The 26,784-nt window shown below is 36.7% G+C and overlaps 1 protein-coding gene across 3 annotated transcripts in view; it reads right to left on the bottom strand.

The window, feature by feature from the left end:
- KIF6 (kinesin family member 6) overlaps nucleotides 1–26,784 on the bottom strand; it is a 377,491-nt gene that overhangs the window by 260,242 nt on the left and 90,465 nt on the right. For all 3 annotated transcript variants that reach the window (XM_041753408.1, XM_041753258.1, XM_041753340.1), the window contains exon 6: nucleotides 16,870–16,999. In XM_041753408.1, the coding sequence (XP_041609342.1) occupies nucleotides 16,870–16,999 (130 nt within the window). The remainder of the gene's footprint in view (nucleotides 1–16,869; nucleotides 17,000–26,784) is intronic.

Genomic DNA, 26,784 nt, shown 5'->3' with positions numbered 1-26,784 from the left:
TGCAGACAGAGTAATATTTTTAAGAGATATTTGATTATGTCAATCCTACTTACATCCCTAAATTAAACTATCATACTTCCTAAGACTAAATATCTGTAGTTCCTTCAAGTGTGTCTTAAGCAGGCACTGTGACACTCTGAATTGCACATATTCTAACATAGCCTAACCACAGCAGAGGACACTGGAATCTGGGCAATCTAAATCTTGTGTTGCCAGTAAGTAGCACTTGAAGTTGCCGTATTTGCTCTACCCTTTTACTCATGCTCTGAAATTTGTTTGGGAAGTGCGCGTGTGCACTTCCACGCGCACACAGAGACTTTATTTGATGACTGATTTAATTAGAATGCTACAGTATCTTGAGATAATTCTGGAACTGGTTTTTTTTTTTTTTTTTTGCAACTTTCTGCTATCTACAAATGAGAATATCCTCATCCAAATAATTTGTAGGACGTCTCATAGAGCAGGACAACAACACCACATGAACACTCTTATTCTCTATCCTATTAGGTAACAGTTATGGACATTTTCCAATTGGCTTCAACCCAAGTACTTTCATATTCCTTGAATTTCTCTTTATATCTCCAAGGATATTTTAAGAGACTTTTATTAAATAAATTGGATTCATTTGATCTATGAATTTTTATGACCTTATCAAAAAAGTGAATGGAATTAGTTTATGGTGAATCAATGTTGACTCTTTACTAATTGCTTACTGACAGTTATTTAAGAATCCTTGATCAGATTCTTGTCTTAGGGCTTCATGTCAAAAATATTAACTTGTCATTTTCCAAATATGTTTTTCTCTTTGTAAAAGTTGAAAATAGATGACTTTCTTTTATGGGGCATAAGTCTAGAAACCCAGGCTCCCTGGGTCCCTTCTATATTTATCATAATAAGGGCCATTTGAAAGGTTATCTCTCTAACAAAGGCTCTCTACTTCCTTCCTCCTCCCACCCAGACTTTGAGTTCCTTGAGGCTGAGACTATGTCTTATTCATCATTGTAACCATAGCATAATATAACATGCATTCAAAACCACTTATTTAATTCTTGACCTTATTCATTTCTAGCTTTCTGGAAACTCTATGGCATGTGCCATAATTTCTAAAAATCTCCATATATTTGGAGACCACATCTGAAAACTCTTTTTTCCCCCCAAACTCTTTAAGTCCACAGAATACAACTTATTTAAGTCTAGATATTAAATTTGAAAAAGTAAGACCTACTCAAATCTGTCTACCTATCTTGGGCTTCCATTATTTTTTGTGCCTGATTCCAGGGCTCTCGGACTACCCTCTACATCTTCAACTGCCATTTCTCTTACCTAGAATGTTCTTGCTGGTCAAGTATTGTATAGCATTTCTTACTGGTAAAGTATGCTCCTTTTCTCCTTCTCAAATAAGCCTATTCAAAATTCACTTATCTTCATGAATTCCCTTGGACTATTCTAAATTGGCATTAGCCAATGTGTTCACGGAAAGGACATTTAATGTTTGTGCATATAGTAGATCATTAATATCCAAACTCTGGAAAAAGCCAAAGGATGGATTGTTCCACATGGATTTTTAAATGTTCACCATTTAAAAAAATGATGACATCATATGAATAATTTGCTATAGTGGCCAGTGTAGGGCAATGGCATGATCTATGAGTGTTTTGGTGGCCAGCTCACTTTGTGTGGTATAAAAAGCAGTACACATTATAAAAGGTGACTCAAAAATGATCCTGTCAGATGATGGTGACTTCAAACTCTCTATACAGAAGGAGCTTGAAACAGCAATATGGCTGAGGCATGGTACTTAAAACTGCTTTTGCAGGGCACTTTTTATAATATAGCATTAAATCAAGAAAACACCACATGCCCAAAGTGAAGACAAAAATTCCTTCTCCTGCCCTCCAAGCCATTTATTGGCTCTGGCTGGGCTACCACTCCCAGAAACTACTTCATAAGTATAAAAATCTCAAATTTCGTTGAACAAGAATCATTTTCTACAAAACAGGAGATATTGGTAGGCTGAAAAAATTTTTTGCAAAGAAATGGTATAGCTATAAGAATCAGACAGTGTTGATGAACATTCTCAAAAGGCTGTTTATTCATCTTCCCTTTTAAAAAATATTTATTTATTTTAGAGAGAGACAGTGTGAGCAGGGAGAAAGGCAGAGGGAGAGAGAGAATCCTCAAGCAAACTCTCTGCTAAGCACAGAGCCCGACACAGGACTCAATCCTGGGACTCTGAGATTATGACCTGAGCTGAAATCAAGAGTTGGACAGTTAACTGACTAAGCCTCTCAGGGTTTCTAGAGATGCACAACAACTAATCTTGATGCTCTAAGATTTCATTACATATATTCTTTAGTTGTTGTTACACATATTCTTTTTGGCAGGTCAATAAGGATTCTCTGTGAATTAAAATTTTCACTTTTTTTTCATTGTTTCATGATAGGGTTGGTTGTGTGTGTGTGTGTGTGTGTGTGTGTGTGTGTAGCCATTTTTAAGGGTGAACATTTTGATTTTAGGGGCAAGAATTGATAAGTAAAATACCATGTTATGTTTATATAATATACTATTATGCTTTTGGTAAAAAATTTTTTTTTCTTTTAGTTAATATCATGTTTTTAAATCAATTCAAAAACGGTTATAGATAATATGGCCTACAGAGTTCAAATAATCTCTTTAAATTACATGTAACATTATTTCTAGGATCCTTTGAATGATTCTTTATTTCTTATAAGCTTATATTCCATTCCTATGTAACAAATTCTTTTTTTTTTCAACAACTCTTCTATTTTGATGTGAAACAGCTCAACAGGCATTTCCACTATACTTTAGAATAGGCCAGGTGAAGAAAATCTCTTAGACTGAACAGAGTATATACTATATATACTTGAGATTCTTTAAAGCACACCAACTAAAGAAAAAGAGCACCGCAGAATCCGAAATTCAGATTTCCACTCCAATTCTCCTTGTTTGATAACACTTTCTAGCCAGATAGCCTAACTAATCTGTTCCTCTGGTCGTTTATTCTATCTGAATTGAAGACTAAAAATACTGACTCCTATGTGTTTTCTAGGTTACCTCAGCCTTTCAGGTTAAAACTCACTCTTAATTAAAGATTCCCTAGCCCTTCTACATTTGGTTAAATGATTCTTCCCATAGCAAACAGGTCAGATTAGAAGGCCCACTACATCCTTGATGTACACTAATTCAGCCTGCAAGTGAGGCCTGACCAAACCTAGTGGTATAGCACAGGACACTTCCCTGATCTTCCCTGGGGCTGTTTTAGATCATTAGTGACTAGCAGCAAAATATCCCCAATTAGAGAAACTTCTGTTGGAATTAATGATCCTAAATAGCTTTTTTTTTTTTCCCTGATTTTTCTCTATATACGATACATGGCTTTTAGAAAAGTAGTCAATATCATTTTTCCTAGTTGCAGGATTTCTAGACCTGGCATATTATCAAAGTAGTTTTGTAAAAGAGATAATAAATTAGCCACACAAATTTTGTATAAAATTTAAAAGCAAGCTTTGGAACAACCTGGAACATATAATAAGAATATTCTAGCAAATATGATTTACCTTTCTGATAATAATAGCTTATTATATTTGATTATATATACCTCCTAACAAGTCTGGGATAACTTTGAAAGATTTTTTTTTTTTTTTTTTTACTTTCACATCCTCAAAGATATATTAGATGACTTAATTTTAGGAAAACTAAATGTTAGAATTAGGGATGGCTCTTCTGCTAGATGTCAGAGTTCAGAAGATTGCCTCCTGATGGGTCATTTCTGTAGGATCTGACAAATGAAAATCAAGCACATTTATATAAAAAGCCAAGTATGCTAAAATTGGCACATATGCAAACTGAGAAGGAATTTTACCCATATCTTAAATCAGAGTTCTGTCCAACTATCATCTCTATTTATCATTCTTGAACAAGACTTCATCACATCATCATCAGAGCAAAGGTTTGCTCTCTGAACAATGGAAATTATGATTCCAAATGTTCTCCCCCTTTTTTTTACTTGACTACAAGAAGCATCATAGCTAAATTTATTCCTTGATGGCAATAAGTAACTCATCCCTGTTATCTAGCACACTTTGCACCTTTTAAAATGAATTTAACTCCCCCCCCCTTTTCCTTTTAAAATTCAGTCTGGTTTAATAATTTCCATGTGTGACCCTATACATAACTGGAACCACAATATTATAGGGCCAAAAAGTCTAATGATCTTCTCAAGAGTTGACAGCAGTTCAGTAGATTTGTCTTTAGGGAAAACCTATTTTATACACACTCCAGAGCTCAAGATTGTAGGTAAGCTGAAAATAGCTTTTGCTCGCTTGTGTACAGGCAATGAGATCGGTACTGATAACATGCCAAGCAGAACTCAGATATAAATTTGTATTATTTTATTCTTAGAAAAGGAGTTTATCCTGTCAGATTGACTGTGATAACTCTCAATGCAACGTTTGAGGTCAGACATCAAATCAGTAACAGACATGAATTTGAGGACCATGTCACTCAGGGGAAGGAAGAACTCTAGAAGCACAGAAGGCAACTACTAGATACACTGTTTCACTCTGTTGTATGGTCCAATATTCTCTCCACATTTTGAAGATTCCACAGTTCTCTCTATGGCCATGAAGATCTCTTGCTGTTACAACTGGCAAGACTCCAAAGGGCATACCCAAAACATGATCAAATTACATGCTGAAGATTTTTGGTGGCTGATAAGACCCCTGTCTCCTCCCTCCTAGCTTGAACCAATATAAGGATTGGATGCAAAAGTCAGCCTGCCAAAAAATTACAAAAATGTATCAGCAAGAAATGCTAAAAGAATAGCTTCTGTGCTTAAAATGACAGCCAAAATGGACTTCCTGCCAGTTCCCGCATGTGTATTCCTGATTTGTAAGATAAGCCAAAACAATCTGAGTTATTATCTCAGCTTCTTATAAGAATACTTTTACTCAGGGACTAATCCTAGGCCTCTCTGCTGTCTGATCCATCCCTTCTCTCCCCTCTCTTTTTTTTGTTTCTGTACAGAGAGATGCTGAGTCCTAAGAGCAGCATCTTCCCAAGACCCTTTTTTGCTCGCATTCACCTGGGGAAGTCAGGGAGGGAGAGAAATCCTCCAGCTTCTCCCCTTGCTCACACCCTCCCATCTCCTGCCACTGCCTCTGCTGCCTGAGACCTGCCTACGGAGAGCAGCAGCTCCCAGGGCTTGCTCATTGCTCTTTCTAGGTGGTTCCTTCTCTCATTTTCTGCATCCTTATCTCTCCAGCATGTTTCTTCCTCTTTTTTTCCTCCTCCCGTCCTCAGCTGCCTCCTCCTGTTCTTCCTCCTTCTTTTTTGCTTCTATTGGCACTTTCATCTTTACAATGGCTTTCTTTTCCTCTGTCATTTCTTCTCTGAGTTCCCCAAGTTTGCTTTTAATCTTCTTCACTTGTAATCCCTTCTATATATATATATAGATATATTTTAAAATATATCTATATTTTATATATATATATATATATATTTTTTTAAGCACGGATTACATATTTAAGACAAGGAAGTACATTTCCTCTGCTCCCTGATGTAATCAGTCTTCAAATATATGTTTCTTAGTTACCCTCCACTCTATTACCTTTACATGGATAAGTCTTAGCTGTTTTCTTTCTGATAATTTTACCTCTGAACACATCCATCTTTTTCCTAAATAATAGTCTGGGGGTTGGGTGACTTTGTGCCCTAAATACTTTTACTTTATATCTGTTATGTTCTGGGCCTGAAGAGCATATACCTTCCTCATTTTTTTTTGCACAAACAGGCCTGGGATAGTATAACCCTGTAAGTCACAAACTCCTTGAACTACATTCATTAAACACCATCTTTCTGGCCATGAGCCAAGACCATTGACCATAAAAATGACCCGTCTTTCAGGTTTCTTCTTTGGATCTACCTTTCATGGAGTAGAATGAATATCTATCTAATACTGTCCCCCTCCCCCATACTTGCCTGTGTTCTTAGATCTCATCACTGTAACCAAAAGATCATTGGATTTGCATTTGAGAATTGTGATCCTTTCTTTAAGGGGAAACTGTATCCTGCCTGAGGTTGGAGGGTAAATGTGCTGGCTCTCAGCACCCTCCTTCACCATAATTCAAATTTCATAATATTTGGCAGCTTTTCTTATGGTTTGAGGTTATGGCTATTTCCTTGTTTCACTGAAGATGGCTTTTTGTCCTCTGTTTTTTATATTTTGTTGCTGTTGTTGCGGAATTTCAGTAACAGAGTAAAAATTATTTTCTTCTGCTATGTTTAATCAGAAATGAGAATTTGAAAGATCAGTAGAAACTCTGGAGCTAAACTTTTACAGTCAAAAAATTATGTTTCTCTCATCATGTATACAGAATATGTGCATTTTAACTTTCTAATAATGGCTGTAGCAGATCAGTTCATTTATTTTAATAAATAAATGTCTCACAGTTTGTGCAATACTACTAATCAGGTTAAATGAGAGCAGAATGCAAACTATATGTTATGTATATATATAACACAGCACTATTTTTAAGAAACTATATATCTCATATATAAAATATGAAAAAGAGAAAGAAATGCCTGACATATAGTAAGTGCTCAAACTTGAAGTTTCCTTCCATAAGAGAAGAGGTCAGAATTCTCAACACATCTGCTGAGGTTTCTGCTTGCCTATGGAGACTTACTAATAACGGACATTATTCTTATAATAAGAGGAGGACCAAAATGTATTTTGCATGCTGTGTTTTTTGCTCTTCCTACCCTCACAAATCTTGGAATAAACTTGCTAATTATATACAATTAATATATCTTTTAAACAAAAATCTTCTGCGGGGACATCTTAGTTAGTGTCCTTCTAATGGTTTTGCAGAATAGGATCCCTGGGTGGCTCAGCAGTTTGGCGCCTGCCTTTGGCTCAGAGCGCGATCCTGGAGTCCTGGGATCGAGTCCCGCGTTGGGCTCCTGGGGTGGAGCCTGCTTCTCCCTCTGCCTGTGTCTCTGCCTCTCTATGTCTATCATGAATGAATGAATGAATGAATGAATGAATGAATGAATAAATAAATAAATAAATACTTTTTTTTTTTAAGAAAAGGATCCTGGAATGCTAATTGCAACCTAAATCGTCATTTCCCACACATACCACACAAGATCAAGGCTTAGAGTGTTGTTAACAAACACAATCACACAGTAAAACTGCTCTTTCTTTCCTGTGCTGTACTCATGTTATTAGATCACATATCCAGCACCAGTTGTTCCTATGACTGACATAAAACTACCAACTCCACCCACACCCTTTCTCCTAGCTGGCTTTGCACTCCTACAGGGTCATACGGTCACTCCACAAGTTTAATAATGCGCAAAGTCTGAGAAATTACAAAACACATCAGCGTAATTCAGATAAATCTACTGTTTTTATTTCAAGCAAAGAATTAGGTGGAAAGACCTCTAATAGCTTCTGGCAAAATAATTTATATATCCCATAAACATTGTTGATAGGCTGATTATTTGGAAAGTAATCTCTTCCAAAAGGTCTGGAGTATCACAAATTTTAAAATGTCAAAGTTGTCTGGGATGTACTCTGTCTGTACTCACCAACAGGCACAGTGTACCCATAAAACCACTCTCAATTCTGGGCCTGAGATTGTAGGTCTTATCCCCTGAAATCACCAAACTTCCTCTCCCCATCAATGCCACCAAATAATTAATGAATGATGGACCAACTAGTTGACGGGGTGCTTAGAGAACAGAGTTGAACAGGACAACAGCCTTATCTTTAAGTCATTGTTAGCTGAAATCTTTAAGATCTTTCCAAATGTCATTTAATTTAATTCTTACTATAACCCTGGAAAGTAGGTATCATTGTGCCCATTGCACAGGTTAGGAACTACGGTTCATATTGGGTCAGTGACTTGCCCAAGGACATATACCTGTCAAGGTGGAGCCAGGAGAGGAATAAGAGGTCATCCCCAAAGCTCTTGCTCTTCACCACTGCCTGGTGGGAATGCACAGTGATGGTAAAGAAGCCAAAGAACTCACACCAACACTGACTGGAAGAACTTACTTGATGATTTGTTCAGGGAAGGAAGGGAAAGAAAGCAAACCACCTACCAATGGGATCCTGGACTTCCCCAATGTTGGCACAAGTGTTCTCTTCTCACCAAAGGTCCCCTCAAGCAGTGTTATAGCCAATGCTGTATACTAGATATACCATATCATTCCTCCTGAATTCATCAAGGTCAAGGGCTATCCCAGGTATCAATCATATAAGAAATTATATTCTAGGTTATCTGGATACTGGATTAGTTTTTCAGGGCCACCATAATGAAGTACAACACACCAGGGGCTTAAACAATGGAAATTTATCATCTCATGATTCTTAAGGTTAGAAGTGCAAAATGGAGGTGTTTACAGGGTTGTTTCTTCCCTCTGAGGGCTGTGAAGGAAGGATCTGTTCCAGGTCTCTCTCCTTGCTGATAGATGAGAGTTTTTGCACTCACATGGCATTTTCCCTTTTTAGTATATATGTCTCCAAATTTCCCCATTTTATAAGGACACCAGTCATATAGAGTTAAGGCTCATCCTAATAACCTCATTTTAACTCAAAGACCTCTTTAAAGACCCCACCTCTCAATAAGGTCACATTCTAAGGTACTGGGGGTTAGGACTTCACCATATGAATGAAGAGGAGGGAGAAGGATATACTTTAACTCATAATAGACACCACTATGAAGTTTTGGTAGAAGACATCCCAGATACTATTCTCTTCTGCAAAGAGCTTAAAAAAGAGGCTTGTATTAGTCTAATGATTCACTCTGAGAAAGATTACAACTCTTAAGATGAATATTTAATGACATTTTTAATGGAAGCTACTTCTAGAGGGAGGATTCAAAATGAATTCTGATTTTGTTAATTCGGGATACCCTTTTTCAAGATTCAGGTAAAATCCCCATGCCCCAGAAATCTCTGATAAGATCCACTCCATCCTGATAATGATCATCCCTTTCCATGTCCCAGGTCAAAATGTGAACAATGGGGTGGATGCTACTGGGCATCAAATTTCAATTCAAAGAAACAAAGTGAAAAAAAAAAGTGAAAAAAAAAAACAAAAAACAAAAACAAAGAAACAAAGTGCTTTCTAATATGTAGAATTATTCATCAATGAGCTATTGCATGTCTAAGGATGGCAACCAAGGCAGAAACGATAAAATAAAAAGACCCACTTTGCTTTGGTAAAAAAAAAAAAAAAGAAAGAAAAACCAAAAAGAAAATTTATAAAATTTAAAAATATTTACTAAATATATGACAAAGGCAAAAAGTTATTATCTTTAATGTCCATTCATTCAATGATTATTTACTGAGCCCATATTATATGTTAGGTTCTGTTTCTCAATATGGTGGATGTGAACAAGACCAAGTCTCAGCCCTCATGAAGTCAACAAATCAACCAGACCTACCCGAATACTCCAAGAGAAAAATAATTAGAAGACATAAAGCCATAAACAAAAACAGAAATGCAAATGGTAAATAAAATTGTAAGTAAAATAAAAAGTTAGTATCCAAAGTAGTAGAATTGATACAACTCAACACCCCAAAAATAATCCAATTAAAAAACAGGCAGAAGACATGAACAGAGATTTTCCCAAAGAAGATATACAGATGGCTAAAAGACACATGAAAAGATGTTCATGATCACTTATCATCAGGGAAATCCAAATCAAAACTACAAAGAGAATTTTGGTTCTGTACCATTTTTTCTTTTGGGAACTATACTTATTTGCATATTAGACTTATTCATTTTAACTCCTATCACTTTTAGAGATAAAAAATTTAAAGAGATAAGGGCTGACAATTTTTTTTAAATTTTATTTATTCATTCATGACAGATACAGAGAGAGAGAGAGAGAGAGAGAGAGAGGCAGAGACACAGGCAGAGGGAGAAGCAGGCTCCATGCAGGGAACCCAACGTGGGACTCGATGCCAGGTCTCCAGGATCACACCCTGGGCTGAAGGCAGTGCTAAACCGCTGGGCCACTGGGGCTGCCCTGGCTGAGAATTTTCTAAAAGTAATGAAAGACTAGACTCTAGAAAAGCAGAAAGTATAATGCATACCTCTGAGCAGAAAAGCAAATTTGAAAAATGAAACCACACCTAGCCACACTAAGAAGCTCAAAAAGTAGCTGGGGAGAAATGACAGATGATTTGCAATTGTGAAATTATAACAAACTTAACATCAATGGAAATCAGAAAATAGTGATCTACTATCTTGAAAGTGCAGAGAGGAAATAATTGTCAACTTAGAATGGTCAATCTAGCAAAACTGATTTTAAGAAAGAAGGCAAATAAGGACATTGCAGATATGCAACAATTGGAGAGTTCACCAATAGTTCTTATCTAAAGAACTTCTAAAAAGTATACTGCAGATAGAAAGAAAATGATCCCAGGGGGAGCCAAGAAATACGAAGGAATGGTAAACAAAGAGATAGTGACTGTGAAGGTAAATCTAAACAAGCCATGTCTATATAAAATAATAATAATGTCTACTCATGTGAGTTTTTTCCAAGGGTACACTGAAAGACTGGACAACAATGACATGTAAGGTGACTGAGTAAATAATTGAGTTAAAATGTAAAAACAAAACAAAATAAAACTACAATGACATATCACCTCCTACCTGTCAGAATGGCTAAAATCAAAAGCACAAGAAACAAGTGTTCATGAGAATGTGGAGAAAAGGAACCCTCATGCACTTTTGGTGGAATTGCAAAATGGTGCAGCCACCATGGTAAACAGTATGGAGATTCCTCAAAAAGTTAATAGAATTGCCATGTAATCCAGTAATTGCACTATTGGGTATTTACCAAAAATATACAAAAATACTAGTTCAAAGGGATACCTGCACCCCTATGTTTTATAGCAGCATTGTGTACAATAATCAAATTATGGAAGCAGCCCAAGTGTCCAACAGTATCTGAAAGGTTAAAGAAGATGTGGCATATACAAACAATGGAATATTACTCAGCTATAAAAAAGAATGGAATCTTGCCTTTTGCAACAACATGGATGGAGCTAAAGAATATAATGCTAAAAATGAAATAAGTCAGAGAAAGACAAATATCATATGATTTCTCTCATATGTGGAATTTAAGAAACAAATGACAAAGGGAAGAGAGAGAGAGAGAGAGAGAGAGAGAGAGACAAACCAAGAAACAGACTCTTAACTATAGAAAACAAACTGATAGTTACCAAAGGGAAAGGGTGAGGGTTTGGGTGAAACAGGTGATGGGGATTAAGGAATGCACTTGTGATGAGCACTGGGTGATGTATAGAAATGTTGAAACTACATTGTACACCTGAAACTATTATAACACTCTGTCAACTACACTGAAATTAAAATTAAATTAAATTTTAAAATTTTAAATTTGCAGGTTTTGCATTCATTAAGCATTTCTGTAAGTACTTACTGTATGCCAGGCACTGGTCAAGGTACTAGGGACTCAAAGATGAAGAAAATATAGAAAGATCTTGGCCCTGAAGGAGCTTAATCCAGTTGGCGGCAGGAGGGGTGGGGGAGAGAAATGTATTTTTTTAAAATAGAGTTTTGTACGTGTTCTAGCAAAAAGAAATAAAACAAAATGCTAAAATGCATATTCCTGGGCTCCGTTGCAGAGATTCTGAATCCATTGATCAGAAATGGGATCCAAGAAACGGTTTCTTGACTACCACAAGGTATTCTAATGCAGGTTATCCTCGGGTCACACTTGGGCACAGAATGCTCTAGACTATACAGAATGCTCTAGACTATAGGTGCGACTGAGCCAATGGTTCCAGTCCAAAAGGACTGTGCAGGGCTTAACCATCAAAGGCAGAATGTCTTGATCAATTAGATTTGATTAATTGACAGAAACACTTCAGTGGTAAGATAGAAAAGTATCAAGTCATACTTGCTACTGGTGCGCTTTGACACTAGGTCACACACAGTTCAGCTTGTACAGTTTATCCTCTGGCACAACAATTCAACTGTTTAAAAAACTCACCCTAAGGACATAATCAGGTTTTATTCAAAACATTAGTAGGATTACAGAAATTATTTATGAGTTCTGAATAAATAAGAAGAGGATGAAGCTACTCTTAATTACTTTTCCTTAGAATGCTGGCTGTGAATAGAGAACACTAAAGGAAAGAGCCCTCTACTTTGTGTCCCACAGATTCAGACTCTGTTTTGCAAATGTTTTCTGGTTACCATGGCAACTTCTGGATGTCTCTGTGTAAATGGGAAATTGGGAACCTCATTTTTTAAAAAAATGATTAGTGTGTTCTTTTTATCCTGGTAAGCTCATTCTGTGCTGACAAATTACATTCTGACAGCTAGGTTGTAATCTAAAACATACTTTTTTAGAGGCTCTGAATAATAACGTATTTCCAGGGATTGATAGTTAGTCTTCATTTATATTTTTATGTATTTGCTTTCAATGAATTCAAGAGATAAATGGAAGCCCTAAATACTTGCTATATTTTTAAATAACTCAGAAATATATCCTCTCTTGAAGAAAAGGCGACGTAGTTCAATTTGATTATTGTGTACTTGTGAGAGGTAATAAAAGGCAAGAGCATAAGCTTCTAAATCAGTCAGACTTGAGGCTGAACCCTGGCTCTGCCACTTGCCAGTGTGTGTGACCTTGGGCAAGTAGCCTGATTCTTTGAGCCTCAGTTTCCTTCTGTAAAAGAAGAATCAAAAATTGTATATACATATAGAAAGTGTAGAAAGTGTCCACAAAAGTGTCAAGTCTATCGATCAGGTTCTCAATATAACAGAGTAGCTATTATTACCAAAGAAAAAAATAAAAAAGCAAGCAGAAAAACATCTAAAACCTATCAGACTTAGTTTAGAAGAAATCAGCCTTATACAGAAAAAAATGAATAAATAAAAAAATAAAGCACAACTAGCATTATTAGGCTTGAACTTTGTCAGGTGTTAGCTATTTATGATACTATTATTAGACACTCAGCAGTAATAGGAAAAGACTGTTGGAATTCTGTAAGGTGGTGGAACATGACAGATACTCTGGCACAAAGATGTCTGAAGTCCTCAAAACTTCAGAAAACAATAGTCTGAAAATATGCAGTCAGCTAAAGTCAATGCGTAACTTGGAAATATCAAATAGCCAAGCTTTTAAGCTAATAGAGGTCATGGTGAACCAGGGCCAGGGGTCCTCCATAACCCATTCAAGATGAGGGAATATAATTGTGAGGGGGAGGCCTTGGTTTCTGTAGGGATGAGTCACCTCTGGAGGAAAGTTAGCATTGTGGCAGGAACAGGCTTCTCTACCTGTTTTCTAATAGCATTTACGAATTTACCTTTTCTCTCTTTCATAGTCTCTTGGTGGCCAGGACTCAGGAGTATCCTATATCTCTAGGTTTGCTCTTTATTTTTATTTGTTTAAAGATTTTATGTATTTATTTATGAGAGAGAGAGAGAGAGAGAGGCAGAGACACAGGCAGAGGGAGAAGCAGGCTCCATGCCGGGAACCCAACGTGGGACTGGATCCCGGGACTCCATGATCACGCCCTGAGCTGAAGGTGGCGTTGAACTGCTGAGCCACCCAGGCTGCCCAGGTTTGCTCTTTATTAAACTGTGTATGGAGAATTAGGATTTTCTGTAGGGATTCTAAATCTTTTGTCATTATAGTCTCTAATTCTGCACTGCTTCTACTTTTTTAATCTTCAATTATCATGACAGATAAGAGCATTATGGATGATCACATGGGCAATTAATGCTGAAGCAAAACACAAATGTAAAACATTGGGAAGTAAAAGATATTTTGAAATTAAAAACTTCATAAAACTTGCTTTATTTATTTTTTTGTAATAATAAATTTATTTTTTATTGGTGTTCAATTTGCCAACATACAGAATAACACTCAGTGCTCATCCTGTCAAGTGCCCTTTAAATGAAAATAATAATTTCAAGGTTCTTAAATCCATGTTATATGTGGCACATAAGCTCAACCTATATAAGTTAGTCTACTGAAAATCATTCATGCAGAACTGGTTAAAAAAAAAAAAAAACAGCAAAACTAAGGACCCAGAACAATAACAGATGTCAGCACTATGCTTTCACTATCTGAATTTGGTTTCCATTTATTCATCTTATATCTTAGGCAGTACATTTTGGAGAGTAGAAATGGACAGGAAGAAAAAGTCATTTGATAGATATTTTCTCAGACTACTTATCTTCCCAGCTTACTATCTTCACCTACTGCTTATTATCAGATATAAGGTAAAACACAGAACTCAGGGAACATGGTTTAAAAAGGAAAGTGCCAAGAATATACAATGGGGGAAAGACAGTCTCTTCAATAAATAGTGCTGGGGAAAGTGGACAGCTACATGCAAAAGAATGAAACTGGACCACTTTTTTACACCATAAACAAAAATAAACTTAAAATGGATTACAGACCTAAATGTGAGACCTGAAACCATAAAACTCCTAAAAGAAAACACAGGCAGTAATCTCTTGGACATTGCCCTTAGCAACATATTTATGGATATGTCTGCTCAGGCAAGAGAAACAAAAGCAAAAATAAGCTATTTGGACTACACCAAAATAAAAAGCTTTTGCACAGCAAAAGAAACCACCAACAAAACAAAAAGGCAACCTAGTGAATGAGAAAAGATATTTGTAAATGATAAATCTGATAATAGGTTAACATCCAAAATAGACAAAGAACTGATAAAACTCAACATCCAAAAAACAAATAACTCGATTAAAAAATGGGCAGAAGACATGAACAGACATTTCTCCAAAGAAGACATACGGATGGCCAACAGACACAGGAAAAGATGTTCATCATCACTTACTGTTAGGGAAATCCAAATCAAAACTACAGTGAGGGGATCCCTGGGTGGCTCAGTGGTTTAGCACCTGCCTTCCGCCCAGAGCATGATCCTGGGGTCACGGGATCGAGTCCTGCATTGGGCTCCCTGCGTGGAGCCTGCTTCTCCCTCTGCTTGTGTCTCTGCCTCTCTCTCTGTGTCTCTAATGAATAAACAAATAAAATCTTAAAAAAACACACACACACACACACACAAGACAAAACTACAATGAGATATTATCTCCCACCTGTCAGAATGGCTAGTATCAAAAAGACAAGAAATAACAGGTATGGGAGAGAATATGGAGAAAAGGGAACCTTTGTCTCTATTGATGGGAATGTAAAATAGTACATCCACTGTGGGAAAAAATATGGAGGCCCCTCAAAAAATTAAAAACAGAACTACCATAGTATCAAGTAATTCTACTACTATTTACCCAAAGAACACAAAAACACTAATTCAAAAAGATATAGGCACCCCTATGTTTATTGAAGCATTATTTTTTTTAAAGATTTTATTTATTTATTCATGAGAAACACACAGAGAGAGGCAGAGACACAGGCAGAGGGAGAAGCAGGCTCCATGCAGGGAGCCCGATGTGGGACTTGATCCTGGGACTCCAGGATCACGCCCTGGGCCAAAGGTAGATGTTCAACCGCTGAGCCACCCAGGTGTCCCTGAAGCATTATTTATAATAGACAAGATATGGAAGCAACTCAAATGTCCATCAGTAGATGAATGGATAAAGAAGATGTGGTACAAATAAGCAATGGAATATTACTCAGCCATTAAAAAGAATGAGATCTTGCCACTTGCAACAACAGGGATAGACCTAGAGGGTATCATGATATGTGAAATAAGTCATACAGAGAAAGACAAATACTATGTGATCTCACTTATATGTGGAACCTAAAAAACGAAACAAACAAAACCAAACAGACTCTTAAGTATAAATAACAAACTGGCAATTGCCAGAGGTGAGGTAGATGAGGGATGGGCAAAATAGATAAGGGGATTAAGAGGTACAAACCTCCAGTTATATAGTCAATAATACTGTAGTAACATTGCAAGGTGCCACTGGTGACCACACTTCTCGTGGCAAGTATTGAATAATATGTAGACTTGTCAAATCAGTACACCTGAAACTAATACAACATTGTATGTTAATTATACTTCAATTAAAAAAAAGCAAAAATGTAAGTGCCAGTGATAACAGTATGCTGTTCATTTGGGCAACTGTTCCCACAACACTCCCCACCAGTCCATTTCTTTATTGCAATATCACTGGGTGACAGCCTCACTGGGTGAGAGCTTTGTGACTCTCCATCTCCAATGAGTAACTGTTTGGGGTCAGGGCCTCTGACATGCTTAGTCAGTCCTGGCTCCTGTCTAGGGTACCGAGGTGAAATACAGGCCCAGTTAGGTTCAAATGTTAGATTAACAATAAATAAGTTTTAGTATAAATACATCCCAAATATTGCACTGGGGCATATTTATACTACACACCATGGCAGTATTTGTGGATCTGCCAACAACAGCTGCAAATACATACAGCACTTCTCATGTTCCATGTATTGTTCTAAATGCCTTATACATATTAATTCCCTAAATACATGAAAATATATGGATATGAAAACATATGCCAATATACAGATGATCTGAGGCTAGGAATAATGAATTGTATATTTTTAAAATTTGAAATTATGCAAAAACTTCTATAATTAAAGCATTTAATGAGTTTTTATTGATTATCTGCAAACTACTACTTAAAAATATAAAAGTTAAGAGCCTAGACTTCAGTCCCTGCTCATTAACTAAGCTGAATGACTTTGGAAATGTCTCAATTCTCTGTATCTAGGTTTTCTTATCTGTAACATAAGATTTGGATGAGATTATTTTTAAGGTTGTGAGGTCCCTAAAATTCTATCATATCTTATAATATGGAAAAGCAGTTTGCAGAGAAAAGTTTATTACCTCTGCAATCATTCTGTTGGTGTCTCCTAAGAAAAGTAGATTCAGAGCTTCTTCTTCTGTGGCTGCCTGATGGAGAGATAGGTTTTTCAGGTGAATGTTCTGATCAGGATCCTCCAGTATTGTCACTTTCCTAGGGAAATGGGGAGCAACAAAACAAGGTACTTTGAGAATGAAAAGGACTTGAAGTCTTATAGGTTTATTTTTAAAAAGCTGTATAGTACTACATCTTGAACTTATAAAATCAAACAATACACAAGATACTATACAGTACTGGAGTCACATCAAACACTGACATTCCCTTGACAGTACTATTAAATAGTTTGGGGGCTGAAAAGTATATCACAAGCTCCTGATTTACAGCCATCTGTCTTTGCAATCATCGGATCACTAAATCATACATATTCTTGCTGAATTAAAAGTACAAATAGACAATCTTCTACCTATATATCAGGAAAGTTGTTTTTTTTCTCTGTCAAAATTCTGTTTCTTACATAGGTAATACACTAATTCTTCTCTTCTAATTTTCCCCTTTTGTTCAATTTCATATCACTTTCAATTTACATGACCTTTCAAATTGGTTAGCTTATCAATTTAAGCATGCTGGAAATTGAAGTATCTGTCATCCCTCCAGCAGCTATATTACCTTGTCTAGTTTTCTTATCAAGGCGAGTTTTAAAATTCTCAAGAAGTCTTATAATAAAGTTCTAGTTTGTCTTATTTATTTATTTATTTATTTATTTATTTATTTATTTATTTATTTATTTATTGCAACATATCTTTTCCCTCCATTACAACCTTACGGTCAAAGCTTTAGGTCTGGAATTACATTTATCTATTACAACTGCCTTCATGGGACGCCAACATCACTTCCTCCCCAAGTGAATCTTAACCCTGTTTCCAGAGTTGTTTCGTCAATACTCTCCTTGGAGTCCTTTTAGGACTTTTTGCAACCGAATACAATGTGAACTCTTTATACTCTGCTTCAAAGGCCCACAGATTCAAGCAATAAAATTACTAGAGAGAGTTTCCTTCTGCCTCTCGAGTTTTGCCTCCTTGATAGTCTTAAGAATTGTTAAGGAAAGAAAACCTTATAATTCGCTAGTATTGCCAAAAAGTACCTCTGCGTATCTGCACTTGCTTAAGGCATTTGGAATTGATGATAATAAGTGAAGGCTGGCATCATCATCTAGTATTACTTTTCCTTTAAAAGTATAAATGGCAAATCGACGTACCACTTGTCTATAAAAACACATTTAGAATGCCTTAAAAATAAAGATTTTGCAAATATCATTACTTTTCATCCTTCCCTTTGGTAAGGAGGTTATCTGGGCTTTCATATGTAATTTGTGGGTACTTCGGATACTAATTGCCAGAAGAAAATGTAGCTCTACCAGCACATCTGTGACCAATATGTAATAATGTACTCCTTTGCCAAGTTTTGGACTCCTTTTTGTCTCCTTCAACAATACCAACTAAGATGGAAAAAGATCTCTTCCCTTAATGAAAACAAGTGTATTTTATTTATTTTTCAACAAGACTCATAAGTGAGCTTATTAAAAATGCTTAAGAGTTGAAAAATGCTTGGAAAACACGAAGGCATTTTTTAACTAAAATGGATGAACTGTGTTCTATTTTTAGGAACCCTCTTTATTCCTTAAACTTTATATCCACCCTGATCTTCTAAAGTGCTCAAGAAGGTTTAGCTAAATTAAATCACTAGGGACACAAGTCAGAAATTCTTCCTAAATCCACAGATTCTAGATGTAAGGAACTAAGTAATACTGGAAGGAAGATAAAAACATGAAACAAGTGATGAGATGGTATATTAAAAGTAAAAATAGAAGAGAGTTCTTTTTCAACACGAAGATAAAAAAAACAAGTTTTCCAACTCTGAGGCAAAGTCATCCATGATACATGTTGAACGACCAAGCCCAGAGAGCAAACTCAGAAGAGGAGGAAGGTGGGGGAGCAGGAAATGATTCAAAGAAGAGAATGCTCATGCTCTTTGGATATCCAAAGTATGCCAGGCACCAGCACTGTTTCATTTAATCCAGTTGTTCTCACCTTGGCTGCACACCAGGACAACCTGTGGAATAAAAAGCAAGCAACAAAACGCTGGCACCAGGTTCCATCCTAAGAGATTTTGGTTTGATTGTTCTGGAGACCTGGTCAGTATCAGAATTCATAAGTGCTCCAAGTCATTCTAGTGTCTAGTCAAGGCTTCTAGTGAAAGCCATTGGCTCCATCTTTAAAAATCCTACAAGGTAGATATACATGGGGGGTTAGGTTTCTGGGTTTTTTATATTTACTTTCCTCACAGTTCTACCCCATACCCAAAGCGGAAAGTTACTCATCCTATTGGTTGCAGGAAGTTACTCTTGAACTAAATCTACCAATAGGCAAGGTCATGTGAATTTTAAAAAGCTAGTCATTTCATGGGAAATTTCTTGTTTCCCTCCCTGACTTCCCATAAGCTGAAGGGTAAATTAAGGCACCCATCAGCCAACAAATAACTAATGCTCAGCTGGGGATTATTACAATCTATCTAAATATCCATGGGGTTTAAAACACTGCTGAATCAAAAAACCTAAATGCTGGTGGGAACTCAACATACATACATCTCTCGCCATTGCTTCACTGAAATAAGAAAGGCAGAAAACAAGCGAGTTTGGAATTCTGTATGTGATCATTTGTTAGCCCAAATGGGTCACTGATTTGGGATTATAGTTGCATAGAATAGTTAGAAGCATAAGGTAGAAAGCATGAAATGTCATCAGAGGCATTTGGCTAAGCTAGTGCTTTCTTCTAAATCATTCAGAACCTTTGATCTCTATTGTGGGTACTTCAGAACTCCCACACTTCTGTATTTCCTTCCAGGTGCTTGCTCAGCTTTATCACTTTGACCAAAATACAATTTGCACATGCTGCCCCTAGTTTTTTGTATAGAACTTTCAGCTATAGAACTTTTCAACTTTTGTGACCCATCACTATGCATCTCTCCGATGCTTTTCTGATATTATGTTTCCCTCACAATTGTCTGATTTCTTGCCCATGGAGGTTTTGAAAAGTCAATAAATAGCAGGTTGGTATCCAATTTAGTTTGGCTTCTTTCATGGCTCTCTCTCCACTTAGGGCTCATCTGTGACCACCCTATAAAAAGCTCTACTTCTAGCATCCTTCTGGAACCTTCTGTGGTGCAACTTTCTCTCTCCAGTCAGGGTCTCCCGTGCCAGTTCTTCTCCTCAGATTCTTTCTTGGTTTCTGCCCAATCCCTTGGGCATGAGGCTTTGTACTTTCCTTCATAGCCCTGCCTACCCTCACTGAAAATCCCTTTGCACTAAGCCTGACAGCCAATGCGTCTGCCCCACCCACTCATGCCTTTGCTCACAGAAGCTCAGCCTGAGCCATGTCCTGCATACTAGCTCTTGCTTAGGTAGGCTAATCTGAGAGTGACAATATTTTAAACTTTGCTGCTAGTGGAATGTGTTTTCAAAGGTGGAGGAAATAAGAACCATTAGCAAAAGTTTCTCATCAAGTTGCTTCCTTCCTTGGCCTTTTCTTTCCCTCTCTCTCTCACAAATCAATAGCTATTTCCTGAATCCTTAGACTGCCACTCAATTCTGACTAAAATTTTCATGGGCTTGAAGGAGGGTTTTATTAGAATTTCTTAAATAAACATCCTAATTCCAAGATGGAAACCCCCCAAACTATTTATTTGATTCTTTTTGAAAGGGCCTGTGAATAGTTTTCCCTACAAAATGTTTCTAAAATGTTTAGATTTCAAGCAAAAAGTCACTGATAGCCTTAACTTGGACACCTAAGTGGAAAAGTTCTGCTAAGTATACTCGGCCTGCTTAATGATGGGGAAGAAGCAGGCTTTGTGTTTTCTCTGTAAACAGAGAATCTTTTCCATTTGGCTAAGTAGTTGGAATTTGTAGACTCTTTCTAACTGGCTGGAAGACAGAGAAAGAGCAATAGCCAAGCTCTTGTTCTCAATAATGGAAGCCATCAATGAAGTCTCCCCACACCCTACCTCCACAACATTCCAATACCACCAACTTGCTGAACAGGAACTTTCCAGGAGTTACTGCAATGAATCTGGTTTCTCATTTTCATGTTGTAAACATGTGTTGCCATGGTGTGTTCTAAGTTTTTTTCTCCCTACTTGCAAATGGCCCATGTGCTTGGGCAGGTGATGTGCTGCACAACAGCACCATGTCCAAGAGGGTGCAATTCACATCATAAGTTTGTGTATTTACTATGAAAAATATCTGTCGAGGGCAGTAAAGCATCTTCTAACAAAACTAGCATATTACAACAGTTTTCCAACAGATGGCAGGGGCGCCTTTTAATAATTCACATGAAGGTGCTATCCAGAATAGAAGTAGCCCTGTCTAGTCAGTTACCTTGATTTAGAGAAATATCAATAGTAGGCAAGCCTCATGAAAATGGAAAGGGGTCCAGTCAGGTTCTTCTAAATAAATGGATATGTTTCACATGTTGTAAACATGTTGTAAACACAATCACACTATTCATTTTAATGGAGAAAATATTCTCTAGTTCAGTGGTTTTCAACCTCTTTTTTTTTTTTCCTACTCTAAGACACCTTCTCAGAAGCTCTTTAGGGTAAAGATTTGAAGAAAAGAGGAGACACAATTTTTTAGGAGACATACATAAAGTGAGCCATCCTTCTTGCATGTAAGTAATTTTAAAGGTTGATTTTCTTCATATTGACTAAAAATCTAAAAGATTTCCTCTGTTACATAAATAATTTAAACATATCCCTTGACAAAGCTTTCCAAACCTGCAATATATTTTTATATTGGTCTTAACCTATACAAAATGGACTAAAAATAATTGATTTTTTCCCATTTATTGAAAATTCTTTCTAGTAGCTTGAAAAATATCTTATCTTTATCATTTCATCTAATACTATATCTTTTTACTGATAATGAAGAATATAACCAGTCATGTGACATTTTAGAAATTATTTAATTTCACCTACTAAAAATATCAGTTTCTCTAGCAAATATTTAAGGAATAAATTATATCAATTCTCTATAATCTCTTTTAGAGGAAAGACACAGAACTATTTCCTAACCGATTTTATGAGGCCAGCATTCCCTAATATCAAAAATATATAAAGACATTGCAAGAAAACTATAGGCTACTATTTCTCATTAACACAGTAGCAAAACTCCTCAACAAAATATTAATAAGTCAAATCCAACAAAGTTAAAAAAAAGAATTTATGCCACATCCAAGTGAGATTTACCCCTAGTATACATGGTTGACTTAACATTCAAAACTCAGCTAATGTAACCCATCATACCAAGGCTGAAAAAGAAAAATTACATGATCATATCAATAGGTGCAGAAAAAGTGATGAGATCCACCACCCATTACATGATAAAAACTCTCAGTAAACAAGGAATACAGGGAAGCCTTCTCAACTTAAAAAAGACTACTACCAAAAAGCTACAGCTAACTCAAAGTATTCCCACTAAGATCAGATACAGGGCAAGGATATCCCTCTTCCCACTGCTTTTCAACATTGTACTGGAAATCCCTGCTAATGCAACACTGCAAGGAAAGGAAATAAAAGGTATACAGATTGAGAAAGAAGACCTAAAACTGTTTCTGTTCCCACATGACATGATCATCTGTAGAGTACACTGAAAGAACTGACAACACAACTCCTAGGACTAAGAAGTAATTACAGCAACATTGCAGGATACAAGATTAATATATAAAAGTCAATTGTTTTCTTATATACCAGAAATGGATAAGTATAATTTTGAATTAAAGACACAATACCATTTACATTAGCACCTAAAAAAATGAAATACTTAAGTATAAATCTAACAAAATGCACAGAAGATCTCTATGAGGAAAACTACAAAAATTTGATGAAAGAAAGCAAGGCACCAAATAAAAGAAGAGATATTCCATGTTCATGGATAGGAAGACTCAATATTGTCCAGATGTCAGTTCTTCCCAACTTGATTTATAGATTCAATGCAATCCCAATAAATTCCTAGTTATTTGTGGATATTGACAAAGTGATTCTACAGTGTATATGGAGGCATCAAGGACTCAAAATTGCATGGTTTTCCAAAAATGAATATTTTACACATCAAATACTATGCTTACACTGGTACTTCCTTCTTACACTAGTGACTTTGCTAATTTCCAATTATATTCAGCCATATATATCATGTTCCTTCTGGTGTTCCAGACCCACAAATAACCCATCATTTAATGAAATGCCATATTTGACCTAATTCCATATAGTAATTATAGAGCCATATGTTAAAAAAATTATCTTCTTTAGAGCTACCAACTTTTTTCCCAAAGCAAATATTTTTCCTGTCTTTTTTCAGATATATTTGCTTTCTCATTCAAATTTTGTAGTTGCACCATCAACCCCAAATTATGTGGTCAAGTTTTCCACATTAGAAGAAATTATAGGAGTAATTAGATCTAGAGGCCATGGATTTCTAATTTTGGAAAACCATAGAATTTCCTGTCAGAGAAATAGCTTTATACACCTTTAAGATTATGCTATTGCATTTGACAAGTTCTGAGATTATTTACTTTTATTTATTTTAATTTTAACATAAAGTTTACTATTTTTCCAACTATAAAAGTCATACATGCTTCTTGTGAAAAAGTTTGAACATTTTTAAAAAGTAGAAAGAATTAAAAAAAATAAAAACGGAGTCCCACCACAAGGACAATGATAATGCGTTGATATATTTCCTTAAAGCAATTTTCTTATGTGTATTTTGCAGGTTTGTGGTAAAATATAAGTGCATGCATGTTATTATATCCTTTTGTATTAATAATACATATTCTCCTATTTTTTAGGATGCAGGTATAGGGAAGGAAATAAGGATTCATATTGAATATTTTTCCCACAGATAATTACTTGTGACTCACAGTGCAGGCTGCCTTTATGGGATCTGTCCTCCTCTTCTGTGTAACTATTCAGCTCTGATTTTTGTTCAGGGAATTATGTAAAAACATTTGACTTTCCCAGACTCCCTTGCAACTACAACTGGCCATGTAATATAACTCTGGTCAGTGACAAGTAAGTGAAAGCAAAGGATAAAGTTCCTGAGGAAGACTATTAAAAGGAAAGGCTCAGTTAGCATATGCCTGTTTCCTTATTTTTTCTTCCAGGAATGTGGATGTGATGCTGAAGATGCATGAAGACTAAAGCCATCTGCTAAGAATGGCTTCAGCAGAACGATAAAAGGGAGCCCCAGTGGCATTCTGGAGCTTCTATAGCAGCCCTGGATCCAATCTCTAGAATCCTTACTGTGTGTGCAGGGTTGGGGCAGGGCAGGGGCAGGGGCAGGAGGCAGGGGTGGGGGTGGACAGACTATTTGGTCAAGCCAGTGTAAATTGTTATAAGCAGTTGTTAGTTAATTCACTAATGAAAACGTTCAGTCCAGTAACTGAATACCTCTTCCTTTTATCCATATTAAACAGTAACATGCTATAGAATATGATTCTAGTTTATCTGTTCTCTCTTCTCCATATAATTCTCAGGTGGTACATTATTATTAGAGTTTCACCTAATTTGAAGCATGACATCATTGGTCCTCTCTCTCTAAGTTTCAAACATTTCTTTACTCTCTCTGGTTGTTTATCCTTTCAGACAAACCCTGGACTCATCTGTTTTTTGTTTTTTGTTTTTTTTTAATAATAAATTTATTTTTTATTGGTGTTCAATTTGCCAACATACCGAACAACACCCAGTGCTCATCCCGTCAAGTGTCCCCCTCAGTGCCCATCACCCATTCACTCTCACCCCACGCCCTCCTCCCCCTTCCAACACCCCCAGTTCGTTTCCCAGAGTTAGGAGTCTTTATGTTCTGTCTCCCTTCCTGATATTTCCCACACATTTCTTCTACCTTCCCTTCTATTCCCTTTCACTATTATTTATATTCCCCAAATGAATGAGAACATATAATGTTTGTCCTTCTCCGACTGACTCATTTCGCTCAGCATAATACCCTCCAGTTCCATCCACATTAAAGCGAATGGTGGGTATTTGTCGTTTCTAATGGCTGAGGAATATTCCATTGTATACATAAACCACATCTTCTCTATACATTCATCTTTCGATGGACACCGAGGCTCCTTCCACACTTTGGCTATTGTGGACATTGCTGATAGAAACATCGGGTTGCAGGTGTCCCGGCGTTTCACTGCATCTGTATCTTTGAGGTAAATCCGCAACAGTGCAATTGCTGGGTCGTAGGGCAGGTCTATTTTTAACTCTGAGGAACCTCCACACAGTTTTCCAGAGTGGCTGCACCAGTTCACATTCCCACCAACAGTGCAAGAGGGTTCCCTTTTCTCCTCATCCTCTCCAACATTTGTGGTTTCCTGCCTTGTTAATGTTCCCCATTCTCACTGGTGTGAGGTGGTATCTCATTGTGGTTTTGATTTGTATTTCCCTGAGGGCAAGTGATGCGGAGCATTTTCTCATGTGCATGTTGGCCATGTCTATGCACAAATCTCTGTGAGATTTCTCTTCATGTCTTTTGCCCATTTCATGATTGGATTGTTTGTTTCTTTGCTGTTGAGTTTAATAAGTTCTTTATAGATCTTGGAAACTAGCCCCTTATCTGATATGTCTTTTGCAAATATCTTCTCCCATTCTCTAGGTTGTCTTTTAGTTTTGTTGACTGTATCCTTTGCTGTGCAAAAGCTTCTTATCTTGATGAAGTCCCAATAGTTCATTTTTGCTTTTGTTTCTTTTGCCTTTGTGGATGTATCTTGCAAGAAGTTACTGTGGCCAAGTTCAAAAAGGGTGTTGCCTGTGTTCTCCTCTAGGATTTTGATGGAATCTTGTCTCACATTTAGATCTTTCATCCATTTTGAGTTTATCTTTCTGTATGGTGAAAGAGAGTGGTCTAGTTTCATTCTTCTGCATGTGGATGTCCAATTTTCCCAGCACCATTTATTGAAGACACTGTCTTTCTTCCAGTGGATAGTCTTTCCTCCTTTATCGAATATTAGTTGACCATAAAGTTCAGGGTCCACTTCTGGGTTCTCTATTCTGTTCCATTGATCTATGTGTCTGTTTTTGTGCCAGTACCACACTGTCTTGATGACCACAGCTTTGTAGTACAACCTGAAATCTGGCATTGTGATGCCCCCAGCTATGGTTTTCTTTTTTAAAATTCCCCTGGCTATTCAGGGTCTTTTCTGACTCCACACAAATCTTAAAATAATTTGTTCTAACTCTCTGAAGAAAGTCCATGGTATTTTGATAGGGATTGCATTAAACGTGTAAATTGCCCTGGGTAACATTGACATTTTCACAATATTAATTCTCCCAATCCATGAGCATGGAATATTTTTCCATCTCTTTGTGTCTTCCTCAATTTCTTTCAAAAGTGTTCTATAGTTTTTAGGGTATAGATCCTTTATCTCTTTGGTTAGGTTTATTCCTAGGTATCTTATGCTTTTGGGTGCAATTGTAAATGGGATTGACTCCTTAATTTCTCTTTCTTCAGTCTCATTGTTAGTGTATAGAAATGCCACTGACTTCTGGGCATTGATTTTGTATCCTCCCCACACTGCCAAATTGCTGTATGAGTTCTAGCAATCTTGGGGTGGAGGCTTTTGGGTTTTCTATGTAGAGTATCATGTCATCGGCAAAGAGGGAGAGTTCGACTTCTTCTTTGCCAATTCGAATGCCTTTAATGTCTTTTTGTTGTCTGATTGTTGAGGCTAGGACTTCCAGTACTATGTTGAATAGCAGTGGTGAGAGTGGACATCCCTGTCTTGTTCCTGATCTTAGGGGAAAGGCTCCCAGTGCTTCCCCTCATCTGTTTTTAAAGTCTTTAAGATTTTGCTTGGAATTTCACTGAACTCTACATATGAGAAGAATTG

Source organism: Vulpes lagopus, chromosome 1 (assembly GCF_018345385.1).
Source record: "Vulpes lagopus strain Blue_001 chromosome 1, ASM1834538v1, whole genome shotgun sequence".
Classification (NCBI taxonomy): domain Eukaryota; kingdom Metazoa; phylum Chordata; class Mammalia; order Carnivora; family Canidae; genus Vulpes; species Vulpes lagopus.
The sequence above is the reverse complement of the archived record's forward strand: the minus strand, read 5'-3'. Positions and strand labels throughout refer to the sequence as shown.